The sequence below is a fragment of the Nipponia nippon genome, unplaced genomic scaffold, assembly GCF_047370975.1.
Source record: "Nipponia nippon isolate SJK-2023a ecotype South Korea unplaced genomic scaffold, ASM4737097v1 scaffold_13, whole genome shotgun sequence".
NCBI lineage: Eukaryota > Metazoa > Chordata > Aves > Pelecaniformes > Threskiornithidae > Nipponia > Nipponia nippon.
In genome coordinates, this window is record NW_028262324.1 from 2,459,771 (window position 1) to 2,485,280 (window position 25,510).

Genomic DNA, 25,510 nt, shown 5'->3' on the forward strand with positions numbered 1-25,510 from the left:
GACAGATAACACTGTGTAGTTTATAACCATCACCTAAAAACAAACAAGTGAGTTTAACTGGGAGGGATTTGGATGAATTGGGGTAACGGCAGTAAATGTCCTTTTGCCAACAATTACTAAAAGCCATGCTGCTGCCAAGTGGCTGTTCTGCTGCCTGTTTAAGACAAGGCTTTGGACAAAGCCTGGATCTTTACCATAGACATCCACCTAGCTAAATCTGGATCCATATCAGAGTTCTTCCTACATGCAGAAACACCAAGGATCAGAAGAAAAAAGACATTTAGTTTCCCTCATCTATTGGTGCCTGATAGTTAAAACTGCATCAAAGGGAGTTATATTTGACCTAGGAAGAACTTCCAACGGTACCTGTTATCAGCATGACCTGGCAAAGGAGAGTAAACCTGTCCATCACCAAGCCTCCCTTCCTGTTTTGAGCAGGGAAAGCCAATAGACAACATGGAGATGAAGGTATGGGTTCATGCTGGAGTAGGTTTGGGGCTAACCTACCCAAGGCTGAGTTGGATTTATAGTTCAGCTTTAATCAATGCATCCTGCAACCATCTGGCACAAACTGTATGTTGTTTCTGTCAATAATGGGTCTAGGTTTCTTCTAAGCTCTTTAGGCAGGGATTTCATTATGAAATTGCAACAGTAAGTCGATTTGATACAGGGCACATTGATATAACCAGGAGTCAAAACCTAGAGGGAAAATGGTCATAAGCCACATAGGAAACCTGACTCTCTGGCACCATGAAGGAAGGTTAATTGCTACTGTAGGTCATTTCACCTAAAAATTGCCATGGTATTAGTTTTCTTGAGATCATTTTGTTGGAATGAATAAAAAAAAAAAATTAAAAAGCCATTTGTGCATTTCTCAGGTCAGAGCCCATCTCTGTCACATCCCTTTCTGACAAGAACCAAGGCGGGTTATGGCACTCCCCCTTTAGGACTTGCTAAACTTCACATATCAAAAAGAAGCTTCTGAAGAAAGCAAAATTTTTTGTTTCCGTAACTGTGGGATAAGTGTTCGTGCTCAAAGGCACTAACGACACAGTTAACAATTATAACAGTTAATTATACATTATGCGAGCCTGAAAACTGTGAACGTTTCCTCTGTGTTGTCTTACGAGCTAGCCCAAGCAGAAATAGGCAGACCAAAAGAATGTTTTGTCATCCCAATATTAAAATACAATTTAACAACCCCTTTAAATGACAGAGGCATCTGTGCATAAATAACAGTACATGTTAAGACTCCCCTTGGGGACAGTAACCTCCTTTAATAAAACTGCTGTAATGACAAGGCCCTATATATCAACAGTCTTTAATACAAAAACATATGATCTAATCTGCTTCCCCAGCTTGAGAACTAATACAGAGTGACAGATCAGTGGAAGGTAAAAATCCAGCATACTCTTCCGTACAATCTTAAATAGGCCAGCTTTAAATATTTTAAACAGCATTAAGCAAGCCAACCAAAACTTATTTTCTTCAGCTTGCCTCCAATACAAACACAGAATTATGAGCGAAAGTAGAAATTGATCTTTCTGTGGCAGAAGATTAGTTACGTGTTAATCAGCAACTGGAACCTCGCCAAATCACCTTCCGAGTTGGAAAACCTTCTGGGGTTTCATTAGTGGATGTAGCAAGGGAAGTCATGCTTTGAAGTCTCAATATTTAATTCAGACAATGTTCTGTTACCTGTCTAAAACCACTGATAATAAATAAAAATGATTTAGTAGTTAAATGTGAAATTTCTAAGCTATTTTAAAAAAATAACCATTGGACTACTGTGAAAATATGAAAGTTTAATCAATTTGATGCATTCAAGCCGCTCACTGAACAAAATGAAGCAAAACCTAGGCTGAAATTCCACTTGAAATTTCTGTGGTATCCATAACTTTGCTTAGTGTGTCTTCATGGTTCACTTCGGGGATAAGGCTGATATTTTGACTAATATTAATGGAAAAAATATACCAGTTGTTCATGAAATAATATTGACTTTCTCATTAGTTGTGTTTTGCTGTCAGAGGTCATCATTTACATGAGGTTTAGGGAGCTCCAGCTGTTGAAGAACTTGTATCAAGTCCCAAGTGACTCAGTCCACCCCGAAGCACAATTTAAGAAGTGCTATCCTTATGCAGGTAAGTTAACTGAACCCCAGAATGTTAATTAACTGTACCCTAAAGCCTTCTATTTTTATCCTATTTGAACCTCATTAGACACCCTTTTCACATCTTCATTTCCTTTTTTTTCTCATATTTAATTCTAACGAAGCTCTAAGGCTCTCATCTCCATGTATGATAACTAAGAAAAATTATCTTCCATGCCACTTCTGTAGTTTTTCAGAGGAAGATGTAGGAACATACAAATGACTTCTCACTCAGATGTCTCTAACGTGGCTGAAATATCTTCTAAATAATCAGATCTTTCTCCAACTATGAGCTAATGAAATAAGCTGGTTTGTTAAACCACAGCAATATGGCAGGCAAACCTAATTAAACTGGAGATGCTGAGTCCACTGCACAGGGGACATCAGCATTATACCAACTTGGACTTAAATGGCTCTAATGGGGAAAAAAAAAGGCTTTGTTTCTAATTAATTCTTTCTTATTCCTCTTCTTTATACTCTGCTTGTCAGTACAACTCCTTTGATTAGACAGTCAACTGTGTGTGTACGTTTCAGTAGTTCTCGGTGTTCTCATTTGTCTTCTCCCATTTGTATCCATTACAATTTACACTCGTTCTCCTCTGACCTGGAGATTCTGCATCCTTTTCATCAGCCCCTCATCAGCCTTTTCCTTTTTTCAGTACAAGGCTGAGGTTTGGTTTCTCAAGTAAAACTCATGATTAACAGTAGTGCAAATAAAAAAAAAAAGAGAAAAAAAAAAAGGAAAAAAGAAGGAGGAAAAAAAAAGAAAAAAAAAGTTATATTCCTTTCCTGAAAGGACGACATTCTCTTTCTGGTAAACTCCACCTGCTACTGGTATATTGTTAAACCTATTTTAAATTAACTAAAGGAAAGGTTGTTAAGAGCACTTGAGATTGTGTTGTCTTCCCTTTCGCCTCAAAAGTAGCCACGAAAGAACAATGAAAGCTCCAATACCCTTCAGTTACAGAATATTCTTAGAAACAGATGAAACCTTAGCTACACACAGCTTTCTCTGCTACACTTTTCATAGCTTCCAAGTTTTCCTTAGCTTCTATTTGTAATTCACATCTTGTTTTCATCTTTCTTAAATGCATTAACCACAAGCCCCACAAATGGCAATTTTGATTAACTTGGACAGCTCACCAGACAATGGACAAGAATAAAAATTAATTCAAACAAATATTGGGTCTCACAAAGCCATTAGTGGCAAATGACAAATATCAAATCTCAGCTTCATCAAATGGATTTTCCTTAGTTAGATCCTAATTTGTGTGGACACATGCCCATTATGCTTGAAATTGGAAAGCATCAGATTATCGGAGAAGAGAAATATACTGCCCAAAGGACTTAGACAATTGCATCAGAAACAAGCAGGCTAGCATAAAATAGGAGATGATAAATTTTTTAGGACCACCTTCTGAGCCTGCAGGATAATGTACTTAGGTTCTTTCAGATATACATTATTGAAACTGTTTTACTTCTGATCCAAATAACCATTAAAAAAAAAAAAAAGTGACAACAACAAATCTTCTGATCCTACTAATCTGATTACATTTGTATTGGGGGGGTTACTGCCACAGTGGACTTTCTCACCACCTTTGAGAAGAATGGGATCTATGGTGCTGCAGACACGCAGTAATACTGATAAAAGGGAAGTCTCTGTAAGAACATTGCCACGCTGCTGTGATTAACTTCTCAACTAGATGAGTAAGTGTGTAAGTAGTACAAGTTGATTAACTTCACTAGTGTGCTCTGTTTCTTTTTTGAGGTCTGTTTTCCAATTTTTCCCGTCCATACTAGAAATTTGATGCAGTAACTGTCAAAAAAACCCACCAGACCACACATATACAAGCTCTCGTCTTTCAGATGATCCAGGCTTTATACTCACTTAAAAGCATATTTCTAATGCAGAATTATTAATGTAAACTGGTTTGTGTTAATCCCTTCTCCTAACTACAGACAACATTGGTAATTATAAGCTTGCTCAGGTAACAGAACAAAACCCAAACTCTGTCAGTTAATTCATTATTCCAAATCATTAGGCAAAGCGTGTGTTTAATCTTCATCGCCTTTCTTCAACAATTAACACGGCATTGAATAATACAGTAGAACCTTTTCATACTAAGTGATTTTGGTCAGTAATTAACTACACATCTAAATGGACAATACCAAGAAGAGTACGACTACGTTAGGTACCATTTAAGTAATTAAAATTGTATATGTAATGAATGTCTGCAATTACACTAAAAAAAAATTGGGTAATTACATGGTGCAATAATCAGTTATGAATTTAAACCTACTGCTTTGGCATGTAGCTTCCCAGGTTATACTTGTGATTGCCAGAAGCATAGTTTAGGTGTCTAGATGAAGACAGATAGGCAGGAATCTCATATTTCCCCAGAAACAGGAAGTTTGACATTTTAAGTTGAGACGAACTTTTGCTGTCCTTGAATTGCATGCAGACAGAAAGTATTTTCTACATAAAGGTAGGTTTAAACTTCTGCTACTTGTTCTTCCTATCATTTTTCATGCTGAAAAAAAAAGATCATTATTTTGAACGCAAGAATCTAGCTTCAAGGAAAAGCGGTGCCATACTTGTTAGCTAAAATTCTCTTTATGTTGGGCTCTTACCAAGTTCTACATCCTGATCATCAGTAAGAACAAGGATGATGTTTGGGCGGATGTTTCTACGGTCTCTTTGAAATCTTCCCTTCAGACGCTGATTTAACAGGAAAGCTGAACTTCCATCCAACAGTGATAAAACAGTCATCATGAATAATCCAAGGACAATACTATGCTGTGCCATATTGTGCTGATTTAGTGTTCTCTCTGAACAAGGTAGGTTAATGGCTTTTATTTCTTTTTTGTTTGCAGGTCTCCTAGAAGGGAGAGGGAAACAAGTATTTATTTATACCTTGACCCCCCCCTACCCCTCCCAAGGAACAGCACAGTTCTCTCCAAAGAAGTAAAAAGCAATATACTTGAAATAATCTAACTCCTAAGGAAAAAAAAAAAAAAAAAAGCCAAAAAACCCTCCCAACAACAAAGCAACTGAATGCTTTTCTAGTGCCAGCTAGAAGCAGAAACTTGAAATATTCACAGTTCATAAGCTGTTACCAACATAAGCAATGAAGCTTCACTCTACGCTCAAATTTGGCAGCAAGTTCAAGGACTTAGCAGGGTATCAAACTCTTACTTCTGCTTTGATACATATAAAAAGCAATCTCCTTCCTTAAGGTTCTGGGATGTTTTGAGAGGACATTTTTGTTTACTGCATCAAAAATGCAGATGTTGAAGAAAAAACCCCACGTCTATCCATATTTTTAAACAGGACTCTGGCAAAATTTACTGAGTTAACAACACATTTGCAAATTCATAGAGGATTCTCAGACACAACATAAATCAGCGTGTAACAAGTCTTCTAAATTTCATTAGAGAGCAGAGCTGCCCGGATCTCGGAACTATGGTATGATACTGTTTGAAGTCTACTACAGCTTTGATGTTAGTGTGATATCCCTTCAGCATTTCTGTTGGTTTCCAAGATTTTTTTTTTTTTTTAATATCATTATTATTAATGAACATATTTGAAGGCCCATTACTGCAAATGTTTGGGAATGGATGCACCAGAATGATTTGCACTGCCTATGACTTCTCTCCATCATAAACGCAATGCCCCAAAATCGACTTGTTTGCAAAACAGAGCACGTCCAACTGGTACAGCTCCTGCTAATGAGCCAAGAGAAAATTCTTGGCAATTCTTACAAGGAGATTCCAAAAAATGAAGAAGCGTACTGAAGAATTTTTGAAATCATGGTTTTGCTCAGTGATTTTCTGGTATAAAGGGATTTTCTCTTGCTTTTGGAAGTCAAAATAACAGTATGGAACTGTATTGAAAATATCAAGTACTAATTATTTCATCAGATCCAGTGATCGGTGAGTCAGTTTTTGATGAATTCCCTACTTGCTGCCTGCCTTTTCCTGGGCTGGTGCCAATGATCTCTTGTAATGCAGTGCAAAATCAATTAAAAATGACACAAGGGAGACTATCTGCTTTTTGTAAAGCCCAGAAATGCCTGAGTAGAAAGAATCTAGCACAGTGTGTTTTACCCAAAGAAACACATTGGCTATTCTGTCCCTAAAGCCACTCGGGAAAACAGTTTTTCCTCCAGCAGATTATTTCATAGCCCCATTATTACTTCATCTCTGTCAGCGTCTGTTCTTTGAGATAAACTTTGATTAAGAAAGTTCTTATGCAATAGCAAAACCACTGGTCTGAAAAATTATACTCGGCTTCTATGCTGATTTAAGAAATGCATATTGAATTTTCACATAAGTCAACAGATATGTAGCTATAATATGATGCAATATTTACTAAGGCTGCTTCCCAAAAATGTACACTAATAGGGTTTTGAAGAAATGAAAAATCCTTCTTCCTTACTAGTCTCTCCAGCGAGTTTCACAGGCAGGTGAAATTAACTTTTAAAATAGAAACTAAAAATTGATTTTAAATATCCTAGCACTTGTTCCAATGGGCAGGGAAAGAGAAAAGTCCAACTTCCTAAGTTCACAGACACAGCTTTAGTACCTCTGCTGCTGCTCAGAGATTTGCCAGGCTATAGCAGAAGGAACACCGACAAGTCCTATCAATTTTCATTCCTTGTACTCAGAATTCCATCTGCAGCAGTACAACTGGGAAGAATCATGTCAGATTCAATGTGTTGCTACTCTCCAGAGAAGTCAAAAGCAGCTTGAGAGGCAAACCTGGATCTGTTTCAAAAGGGGAGGGGAAAAAAAAAAACAAGTTAGTTTAGCAGGCACATATTCCTGGACACCAGCTTCTTGGGGGAGGGGGGAGAGAAATGGCTTCTGCTCTTCAGAAAGGACTCCATATGTACTTCTGTTTAAAAAACACAAAATACAAAAACCAAACTGACAAGATAGATGTTTTCATTACACACAAACATTCTTCTGAAGGCCTAAAAGTTAATGTGGTTTTTTTCTGCTCTATCCTAGCCCATAGCTTCTCAGAATAATAGCATTGGCTGACTTTTCTTGCAACATTTAGAAGCCTGACCGTTCTTGTTCTATCTGCTCGTAACTACATTCATGGCGGAGTACTGTGCGTCTAACAGTCTTCCTTGCATTCTTCTTGCTTCTTTTCAACAAACGCATGGAAGTAACCTCATGACCCCACTGCCTCGCTCCCCTCGGCCTGTCTGTTCCTCACAGTTTATTGCCCCTCGCTCACTCCATTGTATCTAAAAATAGAAGTTGTCCCAGCTCAGAGAGCTGCTTATCTACCTACGAAATACTCAATGCATTTGGGGATGTACTGCTATTCCACAGCTATTTTATCCACGCTTGTATATTTGTGGTTAAAAAAATTAGTTATCTTTGAAAGAATACTGCGGGTGGAGGACAGACTTTCACGTCAAGTACAACAGGCATCTTCTACCAGACTCGTTATCTCTTTCTCAACCCTCTCCTTAATGAAGGTTTTTCAGCTATTCTGATGTGTTATGTTCCCATTACTATCATCAGGGTAAGTACTGCCAGGAACCAACTCAAAGTATGTAATTACGTGCAAAGCTCATACCAATAACTAGGTAAGAAAATTAAAGCAATTTTAGAAAATAACCTATTTCTTGAAGTATGTATTCATAAAAGGCAGGCATGCCACAACTAACAGCATATAGGCAGTAAAATCTAAAAGCCAGCTTTAAACAGTTCTCAGAATAGCAACAGAAGAGTCTCTCGCATGGATTGCCAGTGGTCAAATATAGATTGATTTTTTTTAACCCCTAGTCTTCGGTGAACTTCAGGGAAGAAATATGACATAAAGCCTCTGTTAACAGCTCTTTCCCCATTTCTGTCAACAAGTTTAATCTGCAACTCACAGATAAAGCCAGAAGAGTTCCACAGCAGTGCCCCGGTCTGCCTCCACCTTTGATACAGCACCCTCTCCAACGATGCGTTTTGATCTGAGTGGTACAGATGGTCCGCTGCTTTATGTGCCTCTGCAGGCCGTCCTCCAGTATTAAAGATGCTTAATCTGCAGTGGCTCTCAGGAGAATTAGGTATGCCTCTTCTTTTCTCCCAGATTACACGTATGAGCTTGACAAGCCTGGTCACTCCTGGTTTATATTTAGGAAAGTGCTATCAGAAATTTATGCAATGTTCTTCAGCTGGGGCATCTAGCTGAGCTTTATTAAGCCTATGAAACCTCCTAGCAGGCTGCTTTAGAGAAAGCCTGGTCCTCCTATTTTCTATGGTTTACGGTCGAGTTTAACAAGTCCCTGACTCCCTTCGTAGCCTGAATTAGATACAGCTGCCTCTTTTTGTTCTTAACTCCTGCTAGTATGGGGAATGAGAACAGAGCCAAACTTAATTCTCCTGTGTGGCAACACAGAACATTACACCAAGTCACATTATAAATGTTGAAGAGATAAAGCCAGACTTCGGTACATTTATTCTATTTATGAAAGAATGGAGCCAAGTTCTGTTCCCAAGTAGCATTTACACCAAGGAAAGACTTCTTTTTAACACTGCCCTCAGTAATTAACATCAGTTCTACAGCGGCACAGGATGCATGCGCCAGGATGACTGGTGTCAGACGGTATTTTTAACATGCTATTGATCAGCATCGCTTGACACAGATGCAACGGGCACTCTGCAAAGCCAGTCACTGACGGTGGCTTGCACACGCTGGCACTACCGCAAGTCCTAGCACAACTGTCCCATGCCTAAGCCCCGTGCAGCTTCACTGAAGTCAAATAATGAAGTTATTCCAATATAATCACGAGTAGTATCTGACTCTCCCTGTAACAGAAAAGGTACAAACACCTAACAAATCAATCCTTGTATCAAATACATAAGTTAATCCTGCTTCAAGCCTACTTCTAGAAAGCTGTTTCTAGTTAAGTTTGCATTAACCGTTTTTTTTTTTTTAAATAAGCATACTGCAAAACCCTAACTACAGAATTGGTAGGGCGAGCGCAACCCGCCCAGCAGCCCCCACCGCCCAGGGTGGCAGCACGTAAGCCACGCGCTGGAACCGCACAGGAGGGAAAACGGGCCAGCAAGCAGCAACGCACACCAGCTCTGGACACGGCCGGAGCCACCACCAGGTGCGCGACTGAAGCAGACTTAGGTGTGCCATTTGTCCAACGTTTAAATTCATTGACATACATGGCGCTGGAGCCATCCCCTAGCAACCAACCCAATTAAAACCACTTTGCCAGTTAAATAGATTCAGCGGTAGCTGCTGCTCTTTTAACTCTTGAGTCACTCCTATACATCCAGGTTTGGTTACGGTAACTCCTTTTTCACTGAAGCTGTCAACCATCATTTGAAACCATTATATTTTGTTTGTAAGAGATAAACACGTTTTTATACATGGATTGGGAAGGATCTTGTTTGCAATCAAACAAGGTTCTCAGGGGAAGGTTGGTATCAACATTACTGCTGTAATCTAACAACATGCTGTGTTTTCTTAGTTTTATACTTCGATTTTTTTCCCCAGGCAGTCAAAAATTTAAGAGAAAGTATAAAATCAAACCCCCAATGCTAAATGTGACTCTCAAAGATTACAGTTGTGCTGATTTACCTACACAAACTATGGCTAAAGTATTTTTATTTCTAAGTATCTACAATTTCTTCGGAAGAAGTCAGGAACAGAGCCTCCAGACTTATTAGAGCACTGAATTACTATTCAGACGTGTTCTTCTGACTCGCCTTCCTTATGCTGGTGAACTCTATACCAAAGCTAAATATTTATCACAGGCAAGCTTACTTGCGTTACAGAATCTCTTCCTATTCTGTCACTTTATTTTAAATAAAATTGAATTATAAATGAGTTATAAATTTCCCTAGGACTTGATATTTTAAGAAGTGTTTACACAGCACAATATACTTCCCATGAATCCATACTGTTCTTTCTGTTCACTGCTTGCACGTTATTATTAGAGCTTCCCAGTAATACACACAAAATTAATTAGTCCTCAGACAGGTTAAATTGCTATTTGGACCCTCAAAATCCACAGTAATAAACACGCTTTTCTGCACCACATGCAATGATAACCCAATAACAACTTGAAAGAGATTAAGAATTATTTCCCTACTATACTTATTATCTCCACATATTTGTAAATAATAAAGATACACAGTCTTTGACTTTAAAGATAATTATATTAACTTGTATTAAGTACAGCAATAACCACAGACTTTCACTTCTGTAAAGACCAGAAGGAAGTAAATGCAAGTGCTCTAAGATAGAAAAAGTAAGCAAGAACAGTTACCATTACACAAATACATTCTACCAAGTAAACAGAATTTTTTGTAGGCGCATATAGGGAAAAAATCATGCTGTGTATATACACACACAAATACATACAGACATGCAGATACACGTATCACTCGGATACGCAGGGTAATTTGCTAAATGGGAAGCTAAGTGCTACGACATCAGTTGTCTTTGGAAATTCCGTTCCGCACAGCCACAACCCGGCGCGGCTCCCTCTCCCCGACCCCGGGGACAGACCCAGCGAGAGGCTGGCACGGACAGGGCCCCCGCAGCGCCCACCCCCGCAGGGTTAGCAGGCACCGGGCCGGCAGCAGCGCCCAGCCCGCCGTGCCGGGGCCGCAGCAGCCTCCCGGCCGGGCGGGCCGCGGCGCTCCGGGGCAGCTCCCCGGCACAGCCGGGGCCGCACCGCCCGACGGCAGGACCGCACCGCGCCGCCCCTCCGGAGCCCCCGCCGGTCCGGCGGCCGCCCGCCCCGAGCCCCCTTTCTCTAACACCTCGCTCAACTTCTAGCCCCGCCCGCTACCTATGCAGCAGGAGCGCGGCCACCCCTGCCCGCCGCCTGCCGCACTGGACCCTCCGCCCAGGCTCCCCGCTATGGCAGCCTGCCTCGGCCTGCGGCAGCCCCAGATGCGAGGGCACCGCCGCCCGGCCGCTCCGGGGCTCCGCGCCGTGCCCAGCCGGGGAGGCGGGCGGGAGGGAGGGAGGGCTCCGGCCGCCCCTTCAGCGCTCCCTGCGCGGGCACCGCCGCCGCCCACTCACCCGCGGAGCTGGCGCTCAGCCGTGCCGAGCTGCGGCTCTCGTCGCCCGCCTGCGGAGCCCAGCGCCCGGCGGGGCGGAGAAGCGCATCCTCCGATCGTGGCGCCGGGCAGCGGCCGAAGCCCGTCTCCCGCACAAGCGTTCAGAGGAAGCGCTCGGGCGGGAGCTGCCCCCCCTCTTCTTCCTCCTCCTCCTCCTCTCCCTTCTTCTCCTTTTCCCGTTTAAAAAGTTCATTTACCTCGAGGATCCTCCTCCCAGCACTGACGCAACGCCCCGGCGGCGCGCAGAGAGGAAACCTGTTCCACCGCCGCCCCCCGGCCCCGCAGCTCCGCGGCCCGGCGCGCAGCGGGGAGCCGCGCAGGCCGCAGAGGCAGCCCCCGCGCCGGGAAGGGCCGAGGCTGAGCCGCCGCCGGGCGCACAAAGCCTTTATAAGCCCAGGGGACAGTCCACGGGGGGGGGGGGGGGGGGGGAGAGTGAATTAATTGTCCCTCGTATTTTTTGCTGCTCTCGGCTCCGACCGCTCCCGTTTGCCGAGCTGGGTCAGGCCCTCACCGCTGACCGCCCCTGAGCTGCCGGGCAGAGGGGCTCGGAGGCAGCCTCCAACGGGGCCAGGGTCTGCCCGGCGCTGAGACACCTGCGGGGAGAGAGCCCGAGGCCTCAGCGTGCTGGGAACACAGACCCCGTTCTGCTCGTGCAGTTGCAATTAAAGGACCCAATATTCATCAGTAATTAAGAAAAGCTTAATCCAGCTCTCCGAGGTAGGGACTGTGTTTACAGCAGGTGCCGTCTACACCACTTGCAACAAGTTACATTCTGAAACTTCATAGTGTTTGGATAAGTATCTAAATATGTAACACCTTCAGTGGATTCTTTAAGGACCTCTTAAATACCTATCTTTCAAAGACACTGGTACATTAATATGCTAAAAAAAAATAAAATAAGAGTATAGCATTTTCTTCTAGCATTCCCATGCTGACAGCATCCAACATTCAACACGGCTTCCTGATGCTTCTCACATCTAACACCAACCATCCACAGAGGAGGCCGCAGATCACACATCGCAGTGTATCTCTAAGTTTTTATTTTGAATCTTTAAAACATGCATTAGAAAACATACATCTGACAGTAAAAAGAACTTTATGCCACTATTTTTATCATAAAATGATGCTACGGTGAAAATGGTTTATGTGGTTGAAAATGGACAGGATACTATTTTCCTGTGCAAGAACACCAATCAATGGAAGAGGAGGAGTAAGAAACAGCTTAGAAAAAGAAGATTCTCTCCTTTCCCTACTCAAGTCAAAATACACCCTTACACAGCTGCAGGACCAGTGAGGAAATATTCCTGAACACGCTATAGGAAAATTGCTAGCTGTAGTTTTAAGGAAAAAAGCCAGTGCAGAAGAAACTCACAGAAAGAACTATAGAGTTCTAGAAGTAAATATTTTGAACAGCAATGCAAGAGATAGATAGATAGATAGATAGATAGATAGATAGATAGATAGATAGATAGATATGTATATAAATACTTCCGTTCCATCTACAATTTATTTGGATTTTTGCTTTAAAACAAGCATTGCCTCCAATGACCTAATTTGAACTTTGCTGGAGAAGGCTAATCATCTTGAACACTGTTGGCTACGTTCTGGGCTACACATAGATTTGACCCTAAATCAGCAAAAAATGAAACGACACAATTCCTCCAAATTCAGGTACGTCACTGCTCAGGTACCAAGCGCGCTCCTCTGCAGACGGGAACGAACAACCCGAGAGCAGCACTTGTGTCAGTACAACTGCGTCCACACTAGGGGCTGCAACAGTATAACTGTATCGGTGTAAATAAACCGCTCCCGAACAGGGAGTTACCCAAATACAGAAGCTGTGTGTGAAACAGGAGCTACATCTTGCTAACATTTTGATAAAATTGTTATATTGCTTTCCGAGATAACATTTGACCTTCTGCTAGCGACTTTCATCTTGCAATAAAGCAATTTACAGACAATTAATTTTTTTTTCAACACACCTGTGAGCTACGATGTTCTGATTCTGCACATTTTAGACGTGAATTAGTGTCAGATAAGGCAGCTGAGTCACCCAGAGCCAAGCAGATTTCCAGCAACAAGGCCAGGAACCCAGCATTCCTCCATCCTAACCACAGGCCAGCCGTTTGCAGTACATAACCTCTACAAACGATCTCTAACGGGACTGCAAACAGTAACTACAAAGCCAAAAGAAAACAGAAAGTTTGCTAGACAGTGGTCCACATTTTACCTTGGAGAAGGAAATGGGCAAGCTCCCTGTTTAGAACGTAATTTTTCTAGAGCACTGTAAATCGGATTTTCCACTATAAGAAACACATGACCTAATATAAAGCTACATTGTGAATTTTCATAAATGTAAACTACAGGCAACAAAGATACTAAAACTAGTATTAGTGACATTAGTATAGCAATCGAAATTTGATTTAACATCACTGGAAAATCTGTCGCAATAGATGGCGCATTTCAACAAAAGTGTTTATTCACCCCACAGTGAGCGCATGTGATTTCCATTAATGTTAATGGGAATTATGCAAGTGCATTAAGAGGATAATACACCCCCTGGTCTGAGACAGCCCTGCAAAGTGAAAGGTGCTTCCTCTTGAAGAGAATGGGGTTTCCATCTCATGGATTTCAAAAGAACTTGTTCTGGCACTGGTACAAACCAGGATGGATAACAACTATTAGGCATCCTTGGTGAACAGTTTCCAAAGTTAAAGCAGTTTAGTGATTTCAGCTAGTTTTCCTCTTGCCAAAAATTCAAGCGATATAGATGTATTCAAAACACTGTGGTTTATTTGAAGTCTAGTGCAACAAAATCATGGGAAACTACTGGTAAAACACGAAGGTCAGAAAGCCTACTGGTGCAATGGGGAAGGAACTTTTTAGGTATCTACTTTTTACGTGAAACAAACTCTTTTCATTCACGAACTGGAAACGGATTCCGTTGGTGTATATGGATCATCACAACTGATCAGGAGCTCAAAAGACAAAGAAGCAGCAAGATCATTCCCTTTCACTCCCACACCTGAGCTTTTTCACTGTGCATCACTAACTAAATTTCAGACCTCTCTCCCAGTACGCCATTTAACAACTTGGAGTTATTTTACTGTACCTCAAATAACAAATGTCACCTATTACCTAAATAATTTGTCTAAAAAAAACCATATATAGGATATACCTATTAAAATCAGGAGATAACAGACATACAGGCATTTCTTTCAATATCATCACACATCCATCTGCATCGTTAGGCAGACAGAATCATAGAATCGTTAAGGTTGGAAAGAACCTCTGAGATCATCAAGCCCAACCTGGTAACCTGGCTGCCTGGTCCACCTCTAAACCATGTCCCCAAGCACCACATCCACACGTTTTTTGAACACTTCCAGGGACTGTGATTGCACTACTTCCCTGGGTAGCCTGTTCCCATGCCTAACCACTCTCTCCATGAGGAAATTTTTCCTAATACCCAACCCAAACCTGCCCTGGCGCAGCTTGAGGCCGTTCCCTCTCGTCCCATCGCTTGTTCCTGGGGAGAAGAGACCGACCCCCCCTGGCTCCAGCCTCCCTTCAGGCGGTTACAGAGTGCGATGAGGGCTCCCCTCAGCCTCCTCTTCTCCAGGCTGAGCACCCCCAGCTCTCTCAGCCATTCCTCATAAGACATAAATCCCTCCAAAAATTTAATCTACAGTTTCTCCATCCACCTTACTTTCAAATAGTGTGGCAGAGAAAATCATATTGAACAGTGCACGTTGGACCGCTAACTAAACTACAGATTTGCACGCAAAGGGGAATCCCTTTGATCCAGTTGCAGATGGGGGGGATCCAGAGCGTTATCTTTTCATCAGATCTGAGGTAACAGCTGAAACTCAAGGGTGTAACAAGCACTGACGGAGAACTGTCCCCCCATGACAGAGCACAACAGGGACAGCAGCATGACCGCGATGCAGGGAGGCACCTTCTGGGACATGAGAAGACAGTCAGAGAGAGTCCGGAGTCATTAAAAACCCACCCCAAAACCAGGAGATAGGCAACACGCTGCACGAGGCATGTCTCTCTCACCGTTGCCAAATATGTTGTGCTTTCAGAGCTCAAATATGGCTCTCTTCTCATGTTACATGGAATAGAAAAAGAAGGGCTGGCTTTCACATTTTTACATACTTCAGTCAATGCCTTCCGACTCTTCTTCAGACTTGCTAATCTTTATAGTAACTCCTCACATGTAAACCTCTCAAACCATTAGTCATTTTGATTTCTCCTCTCTGCTTTCATATTTTTTAATGTATACATGTATGCTCTGAGCCATCTTTAAAGACCTAGAAATAAAGCCAGCAACAGAACATGAGTCTGATCTCACCTGCTTTTCCTGAATTTATTACCGTAATCAGTCCAGAGTTGGATTAATTACACTGGTCGGAGACCTTATGCCAGTAGAGAGTTTAATTTTTTACTTCTTCAAACAACTGCATTTCAGTTGCATAAAATGTGCAAATGCTGCTTCCACAACAAATCAGAATGCTATTAGGAAGGCATAACCAGCACGACATGCTCCACTCCTTGATCCCTCACAGCGCACGCATTTTATACTGCAGACTCCAGCTCAATGTGATTTTGTGGGCCGTTGCTCTGCTCCTATCTTTTAAAGTCAAGTTGCACTTTCTATAAATATGCAATCACATCATGGGGGAAAATGGTTTATATGTTTTGAGGTACTATGAAAACGGAAAAGGGGAACACAGCCAAGAAAAGCAAAGGAGAAGGGAAAAATTCACCTTGCTTGATTGATCCAAATGCTAAGCAAAGACATGCATTATACTCTTCAGTATGAAAATAAAGTATAGGATACTGTGTGAATTTAATTACAACTATGAGTTTACAATGTGTCAAGACTTAATATAATTCTAGTTTAAGGTTAATCAAATTAATTTTGATTGTAACTCACAACAGTGGATGCAAGTCATTTCGTGAAACATTGAAGCAGCACAGATGATGGGGAAGTTGTAACAGTAACAAAAGTAACGCCCCAGTGCACCCATAAAAGTGAGAGCTTACCTATTCGGACAAGCTCAAAACAAATCTTTCCTGGAAAGCCAAACAGAAATTCATAAGAAAACACTATTAGAATGAACCCAAAGTTCACATACAAAATTAATATATGTGCTCTGAGCATTAATATTATTAATAAGGCTCAAAGATGCATCTGAAGATCTATACGGAGGATGTAAATTCAATGAACCACTGTTGGTCACACAGCCCATATAAAGAAGAAAAGAGGACAACAGTGAAAAAAGCAGGCCTCCTTTTTCCCCCATTGGTAAATTATCCTTAGAATAGCTGCTTGTAAGCCAGCAATGATTTAATTATTTATTTTAATAATAAATTTTTCTTTTTGTAAAGAATTTAGTTTTTTTTTTCTTGTACATCCTGATCTAATTTTCCCTTGTAGGCTTTTACCACATTTTAGCATGGTGTGCAGGCTGCCTCCTATTCTGATACCTGGATGTTGAAAACGGATGGCTCTGGAGCAATGGGACAACAATCAACTGAGTGCGTTGCTTAACTCATGATTAGCTGCAACCTCAGCACCAGGCGGCACGTGATGTAAAATGTGAAAGACTATTATATTCATTTTTAGTAACACTTCTCTGAGAGAAGGCAATAGCCATTGCCCTTATTTAAATAACATTTCTTAAGAAAATAGTGAAGTACGCAATAATAAAATACTCTCTGCCTATTAATAACAACTATGCTCCGATTTCAAAGTATTAGAGCAGAAAAACGTATAATCCACTGATACAGGGTGGACAGAGCAGCAGGCCTCACCTTGTTGTAACACTACAACGTTTGTTATTCTCTGTGGCCCACTGTGCATTTAATGTTAGTTGAGGATCCATCCGCGCCACCACACTATCTCCATCTCCATCCAGTAGCACGCTCCTGGCACGGTCACCTTCATGTCCTGCCTCCGAACAGCTCCCAGGCTGGAGCAGGCATCCAGTGTACGTTACGTACTCTTTGCCATGTAAGGGTTTGGTTTGCGGTTTTTAGGTTCAGGTGAATTTGCTGCACCTACAGCAGAAGTACCTTCACTTACAAAGACCTATTCTGTTGGCACAAAGTCCAAAGGGACGCAACTGGACTCCACCTCCATTAGGAAAGCTACAGCTTACTGTTTACTTACTCTGCTTTTCATTGTCTTCTAATTATTACTGTTTAGCAGTTCTCCCTCTCTACCTCAAATACTTTTAATAATAATATAGATATCTGGATCTGACTGAGTATTTATATATTCTAAGCTGGTCTTCAAATGCACAATTTCAAGAAATATCAAAAGAGCAAATTACACAATTGCCAGGATTTCACACACACGAAGAAGGCTAAGCCATGTTCTTGTTCGGTTGCCTCAACAGCACAAGTGAGGTGAAGCTTATGGTGGGATGTGATACCTGTTATTAGATAACTGCTACACGTGGGAAGGAACAGGTGCCCTCAGGCATATCTAGCACTTCTTCAGGTCTGAAATAGAAGCAGCCATCTTCAAAGCTAAACTGCTCTAACTATTGTGTTAATCAAGCCATCTGAAAAAAGTAGCTCGTATCTCTGACAGAGGAAGGCTTGCTAACCAAGAAAGAGGAGACACAGCTTGCTCTGTTAGAACAAAGAAGTAACTCATCTCCTGAAAAAATGTAGACTTATTACTGAGGTGGGGATACAGGAGAAATCAGAAGAGCGGTTAAGAAAATTATAATACCTACAAAACCAGTATCTCTAATAAGTCTATAATTTTTAGCTCTTAACGAAGTCATGAATTTTAATATTAAGGCTTATCTTGTGAAGGTGCTTTGGAGATGTCTCTTGAGGGTCAGGACTGATTCATCAGAGAGACAGTGGTTACTTTATGAGAAACGTTCACCTACCAGTCGTTGGCATCTCTCACTTATTGATCCTCTGCAGGGACCCTGGGGGTTTCCTGACTCACTTTCTGTAAGGTCATTTGGTGCATTTGGTTACGCAGGTTATTTCCTCTGGGGACTACGGAGATATATGTGCAAGTAGATAGGCAGCTTTGATAGTGTCACGGTAGCTCCATTATGCTCAGTACAGGTAATGCACAGTCATTTGAAAGATTTAATGCCTGCACTATATGTTCTTAAAATATAAATAATTATAGTTTGAAAAAGTTGCTTTTTAATTAGAAGTCAACAATTTCCATTTTTTTTCCCCTAGGTCCCAGGGGCAGAGATTATTTATATAATGTCTAAAGGACACCAAAGCCATCCAAATGCTTTTTACTTCCTTCAGGACAATGAGAAAAATACTGAAACAGAAACATGTCCTGCCCCTGCTGAAGAATGCTTTACTTTCATTTCCAGAGAGTTAAAAAGAGAGTTGAATCTACATGTGAGCGTTAGCATCACTCCCCTACCTTTAGAGTTCACAATCTCCTATAAGGAAGTGACAGTTAAGATTCCCAGAATCTTAACTCAAGAATTCTTAATGCAAGAAAACCTAGATCATGACTACAATACCATACTATTCACAGCCACTGACTCAGCAATGTCTGAAATGTGCCTTGCAACCCTGTTTCTTCCTCTTATATTTTGTGTTGAAATTTTTTTTAATACATTCATATAAATAGATCTGATTTTTGTTCATCTTTCAAAAATTTCAGGCTGATTATAGAATTGTTTAAAACACTAAAAATAAGTCTTCAGCTACTGTGTTCAGAGTCCTGTGCAATTAGATTCTTCTTTCGTATTTTATATAACAGAAGATTCCAGTTCTGTAACCTGACTAGCATCCTGGTCTTCTACCTAATTATCTTAGTTTCAACCTTTTATTTTCTTTCTATCACATAAGTACCTATTCCAGGTGATTTATATCTATATCTTCTTTGTGTATACTGCGTATTACAAGATCCAACTGAGTCCCTTTGCTATTCAACACCATCACCTTGAGTTATTATTTGTAATCATAATTTCTCTTTTCATTTGAGAAAAATACTTAGCTCTATCTCATTTTCTCTAGATTCACAAGCAGCATCCTCTCTATTTGCCATTTTAAAAAAAACCCTAACTCATCATCATTGTAGGAGCATCGCTGGCTACAACTATATTTGGCAAAGAACAAATTTGAGCCTGACTGGTCCCTCTAAACATCGTTTTGATTTTTTTATTTTTTTTATTTTGAAACATCACAGCTGCCCTTTCTGGCTTAGAATACATATTATTCCTGACTTCCATCATTTCTTGAAAATTACCTCTGATTCTGAATTCAGAGAGAATTTTATTACTAACTTTAGTAGAAGCACAGTCTATATTTCTATCACCGCAAAGCATCCGCATTTCCATTACCGCAACAGATTACAGGTCAGATACCTTACATATAGCAAGTCTCATTTACACACCTAAAATGGACTGAATTGATTTTTCAGTGATTAGCACCCACAGGAAAATTTATGTAGCTTTCCTTAGGTCCTGAAATTGTAGCTGAACACTCTTGATGTTTGGCCATGCAACCTTTTTATTTGTATTTTAGTTAGCTTTATGCTATTTGTATGCCTCATCACTCTCATGGTTGATCACACGGTTGAGAAACTTGCTAGTCCCAAAGTATAACAGAGATCAACTACCTCCCCTGCCAAACTGGACTGTCTGCCACGAGAATATCCGAGTGTGTTTCTTCAGGAATTGAAGAGACTGTTTTTCAAGACAAGACTGGCTGCTCCTAGCCGGAAAAAGCTCTTGCCATACGCTGAAAAGTTGAGATGTAAACTGTAGATACAGAGCAATTTGTTAAAATGAGATTTTAAACTCAAAATCTATTTTTGCAGATTTGACTCTTAGGTTTTTCTGAATAAAACCATGAAGTATGAGCAAAAAGCTCCTGGAGGTACCTATCAAACCATCACACAGATTTTTAGTAATAACAGTGGTAAAACCAAAAAATTTAACTACTACCCTTCAAGTGCGAATGATGGTAAAGTGCCAATCAATAGTTACAGCTCAATATTACAACATTTTCAATTTTGTTTACTAGCAAAGAAACAGGTCAAGACAAACTTCAGGCTTAATAATTTCCAGCTGAATGGATTTAAAAAGCAAAGTGAAGTGGAATGTTTTATCCGAGGAGCTCTGGCTGCAGTCGTATGTAATTCCAAGGCGGATTTCCTACTCACCAGCAGATTTTTGGCTTGCACATTTCTAATGCACACAAGATCACAGACCAAATTTTGCTCTGACTCGCATCAGTTTAATACAAAGTAACTGAAATAGCCTAGTATATTTTACCAAGAAGAAAGTATTTTAAATGAACAGAAAAATATTTCACCAAGAGCACCGTGACATACTTGCTAAATGAGAATCTATTCAACACTCCCAGTTTTATGATTAAAACCTCTAAAATGCCTAGGGCAATTTTAATTTTTTGAAAACTATCTTGGGCATAAAATTCTTGCAAAACATGGTGGTTCCAAGACCTAAGATACGGAAAAAGGAGAAATATATGCAAATAATATCCCAGTCTCAGGCTCATCAAGTCAAAATCAAAATGAGTTCTATCAGGTAGCACCTGTTTAGAATGCTTGCTTTTAAATGCTGCATGAATTAGTAGATATTTGAAACTTAAAGCAGTGTGTCATCTGCCAGAAGGAAGCTGGGAACACTTCAAATGCTAACAGTGGAAAACATGTTAATCATTTATGGACAGTAATATCTCTTAAAAACCATCTTTATTTGAACCATATTAAAACTGAATGGTAAGAAGTTAGAAGTAACATTTCATCTCCTTGTCCAGATCTTTCGACATATTGTTTATGCCCTACAAAGACTATGAAAGACTTTTCACTAGCAATTGGGATAAAGTGTTGTCTCAAAAAAATAACACGTTTATTTTTACTTATTTTTTAATGTAGATATCTAGTCTATTAAAATTCACAACAGTCAAAAGTAAAAGCACCCAAATAATCTTTCAAAATATGGAAATACTTCTGTTTAAAAATAATACGTGCAAAGAAAAAAAAGGTAGCATTTTGAAACTCTTCTTAGGTTTCAATCAGCAATTTGTCAAAACCAGGCTGAAGAGCAGAGAGATGAATGATATAAATTCATTTGATATATTCAGCTGCAATTGTTAAAGACAAAAATATTAAGGTTGGAACCTTCTCCTCCCAGCTAACTCCTCCTCCTGCTCCTCCCCCCACCTGATAATTCCCCTTTCTTATCCCACTGCTATAGATATGCCTAAAATAAACCCCTTGGATCTGAACTCCAGACAGACAAGGGCCTGAATTTGTAGCTTGCAGCTTTTCCTAAAAATCAGCCAATTCCATACACCTCAAAAAAAAAAAAAAAAGTTCCCATTCAGAATTCAGATCACTGAGGTCAGTATTGTTCTAGAGCTGTTCTGGTTTGGTGTGGTGTTCTGTTTGGGTGTTTTTTCCCCTGCTGTGAGGCACGAGTTTCTGATCATGAATTTTAGTTTAGAACAAGATCTTTGGGCTGAGCTTCTCCCCTTGCAGCTCAGTGTAAATTCAGCCTGTATCAGTATATGAACTGCGCATACCAATCACCCAGAACAAGCCCATGCAGAATTGCCTGGATGAATCCAGATACTTTAAAAGAAATTCTGTAGAGAGGAACAACAGGAAAGCTATTCCAGTGTTGCTCTTACAGACTGTCACACCTGAGCACAAGGTGTGAACCGTCAGCCATTTCCCACTGCATTTCACCTTTTGCAATCCAGGCTCTAAGCCTCTCTTTGGCTGACACGGCAGAACCAGGAAGACGACATCTGCACCAGGACACCACGTTATCATACGGCAGCGTAGTTCAGCTCTGAGGTCATTCTGCAGTTAAATGAAACTTGACTATCTTTGGCTTTTTCTAGATAATTGTTAGATTTTTAGCTTAACTGGTTTCGTATATCTTACATTCTCTAATAGTAACTTTACTTCTTACCTATTGCTTTTCATAATTAGATCTCAAAGGGGTTTACAAGTCAGGTATGGAATATTTGTTATATCGATTGAGAAACTGAGCTGCAGAAAGGTAAAATGACTTACTCAAGGTCAATTCAACAGGTCAGTGATCTGGAACAGACGTCCTGGGCTCCAAAACACTGTTCCATTTGCTAGGCTAGCAGTTTCCAACTTGAAGCCCATGGACCTCTGGGGCTCCGCAGGTTAAATCTCTAGGCTATGCAAGATACGATCATTTGCTTTGCTTACCATGGTTCCTATACATGCATCAGGACCTATAAACTATCCTGTGCTGACAGGATCCTTGATACTCCAGCACGTGCAAGGCCTTTCAGATTAGTGTTGCCAACCAAGGTCTCAGACCATTATGCTCTGAACAGTCACGCACTGAGATAACCAGAGCAACAACGTAGGGCTACAGGCAACACACATAACGCTACAGAGGAGCAAGCATATGAGAACTGCCCTGTGCTCTGGAGAAGCCGACAGGGCAAGTAAGGTACCTACGCGGGTGCACGTGCATCTGCCGTGCGTCAGCTAAGGTGTGCTCCAGCGCCGACAGCAGCGGGCAATATGCATACATGGTGCTGGGGGCAGGGTGAGGCAGAGGAAGGGGGAGAGGGAGAAGGACAAGGGGAAGGGTGAGGTACAGCGTCGGAGGCAGTACCAACCTTCCCATGCAACACACAGACCTATACACCAACTGGTGTTAAAATTAAAACAGAAACGCTCCTTAACGCAACCTCAGTAAAGCGGTTTATACTTTCCACATCTGGTATTCTGGGCTGTCTGAAGACTCGGGTAGACACATTCATATGGATGAGACAATGCTCAAGCACTCAATTGCTCTAGAACCATGAAGTAAACAGAGCAGGAAGTTTCAAAGAATAAGTAAATAATTAGGATTCTGATAGAATCATGTAACTTCAGGTACTTATAACTTATCCAAGCCCTGTCCAGTTTGTGAGGGAAAAAAGGCAAGTAGGAAAATACCAATGTATTTATGATGGATGATTCAGGATCTTGCTACAACAGTCAACAGGCAGCCTGTTTACTTTGATCCCCTAAGGATCTGTACTCGTTCCGGCTGGGACAGAGTTAATTTTCTTCATAGTAACCAGTATGGGGCTATGTTTTAGATCTGTGCTGAAAACAAGTGTTGATAACCCAGGGGTGGTTTAGTTCCTGCTGAGCAGCGCTTACACAGAGTGGAGGCCTTTTCTGCTCCTCACCCACCCCAGCAGCGAGGAGGCTGGGGGGCACAGGGAGCTGGGAGGGGACACGGCCAGGACAGCTGCCCCCAGTGACCAAAGGGACATCCCACACCGTATGGCGTCACGCTCAGCAATAAAAAGCTGGGGGAAGAAGGAGGAAGGGAGGACATTTGGACTTACTGAGTTTGTCTTCCCAAGTAACTGTTACACATGATGGAGCCCTGCTTTCCTGGGGATGGCTGCACACCTGCCTGCCCATGGGAAATAGGGAATGAATTCCTTGTTTTGCTTTGCTGGCACACATAGTTTTTGCTTTACCTATTAAATTGTCTTTATCTCAGCCCATGAGTTTTTGCTTTTTCACCCTTCCCATTCTCTGCCCCCATCCCGCTGCAGGGGAGTGAGCAAGCGGCTGCGTGGGGCTTAGCTGCCTGCTGGGGTTAACCCACAACAGGATCGCAGGCACCGAGCCCAGGAACAAAAAAAGAGGGAAAAACATTTGCAGCTGAGTGCTCAAGATCCAGAAGAAAATACCACATTCCAACTGCATCCCTTTCATCAGTCCTTAACTGATGCCTCTGCTGTAAGAGATCTTAAGAGACTAAAATGTTTATTAAAACTTAAGCATAATGCAGATTTGTCTGTTGCAGAGTTGATAACAGGCAATGGTGATAACTCACACAATTTGCATAGCTACACTAGTTTGTGCCTAACTACAAACCGCCCTGAGGATGCTGACGCGTGTCGTGCACACCTCTTCTCATCACTGAGCCACTCTGCTGCTGCTGACAGCGTCTGAAGTTAGAAAGCACTGCTCATCAGTTTTTACCCTGTGATCAAATTTGAACATCAGAGAAACCTCAAGGGCTTGTTTTGACTTTTGAAAACACTTCTTTCTCAGACTAGAACCTTTTTCTTCAAGTAGCACATCTTTTCTTTCCTTCCCTTCTCAACAATCTCTGCAAGTTCTAATTTTCCACACGCATTCCCAGTTGTGAGCACGTGGCTGACAAATCTAGAGGTACAAATCACAAGTTGAGTGACTGAAAACTCTTTGCTGCTGGAACCATGATAAAAAAAAATTCTACTAAATTTTCGGATGGCCTGAATGGATCAAATCAATAACAAAAGGCCTGACTTTAAGCCATTCTGCCAGTTCAGACACGTTCAAAAATGTTGTTGGGGTAACTTCATCCCAAGAGACTTTGTGCTAGATCAGGTATCACTTCTCCTCCCATAGTTCACCAGAATAAATCATGAGCTTGGTTCAATCTGGCAAAAAGACAGACCTAAATCTAGTTCATACTTCCAGATAATCCAGTAGCACACAGATCTAATCTTAATGATCACAAACGCAATCTGCAAATGTTATTCTCCTTGCTTTAAAACAGAGCTAGGGAGTGGGAGTGTTAACATTTGCTTATCAGACCTAAACACAAGGCAAAGAGACTGAAACTCTCTATTTAGCAGGCTGTGTTAGAAAGCACGAGCTCCTTAGACTTCTTACAACAGTAATCTCGTAGCAAGCCTTCTCAAAAAGTTTATAGCAGATATTTCTCTTCCTCCAGTTTGCAATGTGCTGATCTCAAAAATGAATTCAGAGAAAAGTTCATTAGGCCCGCCCCAGTGAGTATAACAGCAACGAACTAAGGTAAGTTAGAAGCTTAAGTTTCCCAGTAACTTGATCAGTTTAATGGAAAGGAACCATTAAATACTGTGGCAAATAGTTATAGCACGGATATAGATACTATGAACTGAAGTTGGATTTTTAAACCTTATGTTGTCTGGCTGCTTCTGATTTTTCTTAAGATACATGTTGGTCCTTGATTGTCCCCTTTCCATGGCAGCTCCATGACACAAAACAATCTTATCTCGGTGCTTTTCCCCGCACCACTTTTATTGCGATAGACATCGTCATACAAACTGTCCAACTACACCGGTCTGAGGTAGCGTACACGAAGTTGTACTTTATGTTTAGCAGCACTATTATGTAAGATTGGAATAACCAGTCTCTTTAATTTTTACAACCTGAAGTGTATTGCATTTAAAAATAGTCTTACAGGTCATTCT

General features: G+C 41.1%; 1 protein-coding gene across 7 annotated transcripts in view; it reads right to left on the reverse strand.

Annotated features, from left to right (window-relative positions):
* Positions 1–25,510, reverse strand: part of SULF2 (sulfatase 2) — a 165,213-nt gene that overhangs the window by 58,761 nt on the left and 80,942 nt on the right. For 2 of the 7 annotated variants that reach the window (XM_087749481.1, XM_087749474.1), the window contains exons 1-3: positions 11,211–11,388; positions 6,735–6,916; positions 4,781–5,028 (exon numbers count right to left, since the gene is read on the reverse strand). In XM_087749481.1, the coding sequence (XP_087605607.1) occupies positions 4,781–4,955 (175 nt within the window). In that variant the 5' untranslated portion in view covers positions 4,956–5,028; positions 6,735–6,916; positions 11,211–11,388. Of the gene's footprint in view, positions 1–4,780; positions 5,029–6,734; positions 6,917–8,046; positions 8,284–11,210; positions 11,389–11,445; positions 11,583–25,510 lie in introns of those variants that run through there. The other 5 variants (XM_087749478.1, XM_087749476.1, XM_087749477.1 and 2 more) reach the window with 5 other exon arrangements.